The sequence below is a fragment of the Primulina eburnea genome, chromosome 15 (genome assembly GCF_022965805.1).
Source record: "Primulina eburnea isolate SZY01 chromosome 15, ASM2296580v1, whole genome shotgun sequence".
NCBI lineage: Eukaryota > Viridiplantae > Streptophyta > Magnoliopsida > Lamiales > Gesneriaceae > Primulina > Primulina eburnea.
The window spans coordinates 33,963,932-33,967,650 of NC_133115.1; the positions used below are offsets into that span (position 1 = coordinate 33,963,932).

The 3,719-nt window shown below is 44.4% G+C and overlaps 1 protein-coding gene across 1 annotated transcript; it reads right to left on the minus strand.

The window, feature by feature from the left end:
* Positions 1-658: 658 nt before the first annotated feature.
* Positions 659-3,266, minus strand: LOC140815673 (uncharacterized). The gene is made up of 4 exons (XM_073174742.1): positions 2,175-3,266; positions 1,365-2,108; positions 793-1,127; positions 659-704 (listed from the first exon to the last, which is right to left on the minus strand). The coding sequence occupies exons 1-4, from the start codon at positions 3,264-3,266 to the stop codon at positions 659-661; spliced, it is 2,217 nt and encodes a 738-aa protein (XP_073030843.1).
* Between the last annotated feature and the right edge of the window lie 453 nt (positions 3,267-3,719).

Consider the following 3,719-nt stretch of genomic DNA (forward strand, 5'->3'; position numbering starts at 1 on the left):
CCCGCTACGAATTCCACTGGTCTTCTTTTCAAATCAGCCCAACTTTTCTGTCGGTCTTGAGCCACTTTGAGTCTCTCCTTGATTATAGCGACTTTACCCACTGTTTCTTGGATCAACTCGGGTCCAGTGATGGCTTTTTCCCCTACTTCATCCCAATATAGTGGTGACCGACATTTTCGCCCATACAGAGCTTCATACGGCGCCATTCCGATGCTGCTGTGAAAACTGTTATTGTAAGCAAACTCAACCAAAGGCAAATGTTCGCTCCAATTACCGCTAAAGTCTAGAGCACATGCTCTCAGCATGTCTTCTAAAGTTTGAATTGTCCTCTCTGTTTGACCATCGGTCTGAGGGTGGTAGGCCGTACTGAGGGTGACCTTAGTTCCCATGGCTTGTTGAAAACTCTTCCAAAAACGAGATACAAACCTCGGGTCTCTGTCTGACAAGATGCTGGCTGGAACCCCATGTAATCGTACGATGTTATTCATGTACATTGTGGCTAGCTTGTCCAAATTATAGTTCATGCGGACCGGTAAGAACTGCGCAGATTTTGTGAGTCTATCTACGATTACCCAGATGCCATCATGGCCTTGTCTAGACTTTGGTAATCCAACCACAAAGTCCATGGAGATATGTTCCCATTTCCATTCTGGAATTTCTAGAGGTTGAAGAAGTCCCCCAGGCCTTTGGTGCTCAGCTTTGACCTGTTGGCACACAAGACATTTGGAAACAAATATCGCAACATCCCTTTTTATTCCACTCCACCAGAAATTCTTCTTTAAGTCTTGGTACATCTTGGTACTGCCAGGATGAACTGAAAAATTCGACTTATGTGCTTCTGACATTACTTCTTTTCGAAGGTTATCCACGTCTGGTACGCACAATCGTCCTTTCATCCAAAGGACTCCTTTGTCGTCGATCTGAGTATCTTGAGACTTTGCTTCCTTAGCTTGTTCCTTAAGTTTTACTAGAACTGGGTCTCGATCCTGGTTCAACTTGACGATTTCTCGCAGACATGGTTGAGCGGAGAGTGCAGCTAAGGTAACCTTACCCATATTCCTCCGACTCAAAGCATCAGCTACTTTGTTTGCCTTGCCTGGATGGTAGCTTATAGTCAAGTCATAATCCTTCAACAGCTCAATCCATCGTCTTTGCCTCATATTCAATTCCTTTTGGGTGAACAAGTATTTGAGGCTCTGGTGGTCTGTGAAGATTTCGCACTTGGAGCCATAGAGATAATGTCTCCATATCTTCAAAGCAAAGACGACTGCTGCCAGTTCGAGGTCATGAGTGGGATAATTTCGTTCATGCGGCTTCAACTGCCTTGATGCATAGGCAATCACTCTTCCTTCTTGCATGAGTACACATCCCAACCCTTCCTTCGATGCGTCACTGTAGATGGTGAAATCCTTATCTTCCGTGGGCAAGACTAACACTGGTGTAGACGCGAGCTTTTCTTTCAATGTCTGAAAACTTTTCTCGCAGTTGTCATCCCAAATGAATTTAGAATTCTTTTGAGTAAGCCTTGTTAATGGTATGGCTATGGAAGAGAATCCTTCAACGAATTTCCTGTAATAGCCTGCCAATCCAAGAAAACTCCTAATGTCTGTGGCGTTTCTCGGTTTCGGCCAATCTAGAATTGACTCCACTTTCTTTGGATCTACTGATACTCCTGCTTCCGATATCACATGCCCTAAAAAGGACACACTGTTTAGCCAGAATTCGCATTTCTTGAACTTGGCATAGAGTTCTTTCTCCCTTAAAGTTTGTAGGGTGAGGCGGAGATGCTCTTCGTGATCTTCTTTGCTAGGAGAGTAGACAAGGATGTCGTCGATGAATACCACTATGAACCGGTCCAGGAACGGCTTGAATACTCTGTTCATTAGGTCCATAAAGGCTGCTGGTGCGTTCGTCAGACCAAAAGGCATCACTGTGAATTCGTAGTGTCCATACCTTGTCCGAAAGGCCGTCTTTGGGATGTCTTCAGCCCTGACCTTCAATTGGTGGTAGCCCGTTCTCAAATCCAATTTGGAAAATACTGTGGCTCCCTTAAGCTGATCAAACAGGTCATCTATCCTTGGAAGAGGGTACCTGTTCTTGATAGTGATCTTATTCAATTCCCTATAGTCAATGCACAGTCTCATGCTCCCATCTTTCTTCTTGACGAAAAGTACTGGAGCTCCCCATGGAGAAGCACTTGGTCGAATCTGCTTTTTGTCTAGCAATTCTTGAAGTTGCTCCTTTAGCTCTTTAAGTTCAGCTGGTGCCATTCTGTACGGTGCCTTGGAGATGGGTGCTGCTTCGGGCACTAAGTTGATTTCGAACTCAATTTCACGATCCGGGATTGTCCCTGGTAGTTCTTCCGGAAAGACGTCTGGAAATTCTCGTACGATAGGGATATCCCCTGGTTTAAGTTCAATCTCTTCCTTCACCAAGTGAATCATTGCTAGATAGATATATGCTCCGGATTTCACGGCTTTCCATGCTTGGGATGCGGAAAGAAGTGACTTCCGTTCCTTGGATTTGCCATGATACACGACCTCTCTTTGGTCCGGGGTTCGGAGTCTGACACTCTTTCCCTTGCAATCGACCATCGCGTTATTTCTTGCTAACCAATCCATTCCTAAGATGACGTCAAACTCCACCATGTTCAGTTGTATTAATTCTGCTTGGAATAGGTGCTCATGGATGCAGATCTTACACTGTCGGTGTACTCTATGTGTTTCGATTGTCTTACTAGTAGGAGTTGCTACTCTAAATGGTTCGACTAGTAATTCAGGTGTAAGCCCTAGTTTTTTCGTGAATCTTCTAGATATAAACGAATGAGTAGCACCACTGTCAAACAACACATAAGCCGGTATTTCATTGATAAAAATGGTACCTGCCACGACATCGTTTGCATTATCTGCTTCTTCTTGAGTTATTGCAAACACACGAGCGTTGGGCTTATTCTCCTTTGGCTTGCTGGGGTTAGCATCAACATTTGGCTTGGTCCCTCTCTTTAATGGCTCAGGACAATTAGCAATTCGATGCCCTAGTTTACCACAATTGAAACATGCCCCAGTCTGTCTGTGGCATTCCCCAGAATGACGATTATTACATTTGGGACACATCTTTAGTTCTTGGTAGGTTGAGTGGGACGAAGCGCCTTTGAACGACCCATTGGACTGATTGGGTCTCTTGAATGGTGGCTTCCCTTGAGATGGCTGTCCAGTAAGAGGCCGTTTATTCCTGTTCTCGTCCTCCCGACGCTTGATGTCTGTCATCTGCTTGGCTTAGGCCCATTCTGGGAGGTGGTGGCGGTGGATTTCCGTCAGGATTCGGATTCTCATTATTGTCATTGTGGTTGTTGGCGTATCGTGGGTTGCGATTGGCTCGTGGAGGTCTTCCGGCCATTTCCTACAAGCGTACAAGTTTCTAAGATATTTATTGCACAATTTGATAGAATGCATTGAATAATTTGTGCGAAAATAAATTGATGCCAACAAGTAATCGAAATAACAACTTTTATTGATTTCTCAAATAAACATAAACAACTGAATGAGAATTTATTGGAATGGAAAATGGCGACAACGGAAATAAACTAAAAAAGGTTTCACTAAAATATCCTAATCTGATATCTCTCCATTCCCCACAGCTACGTCAGGTGGGGCTTCTTCCTCCTCAGAATCCTCCTCCGGCATCTCCGGGTCTAAAAACTCTGCCAGCTGCATCTGCAG

What these genes read in the sequence shown, in the direction of transcription:
- LOC140815673 (XM_073174742.1), bottom strand. Translation starts at nt 3,266, where the DNA reads ATGACAGACATCAAGCGTCGGGAGGACGAGAACAGGAATAAACGGCCT. An exon ending in CTTCTCCATGGGGAGCTCCA is followed by an intron (nt 2,109 to 2,174) that starts GTACTTTTCGTC and finishes GAATTGAATAAG; the next exon opens with ATCACTATCAAGAACAGGTA. An exon ending in CGAAGGAAGGGTTGGGATGT is followed by an intron (nt 1,128 to 1,364) that starts GTACTCATGCAA and finishes GAGCTGTTGAAG; the next exon opens with GATTATGACTTGACTATAAG.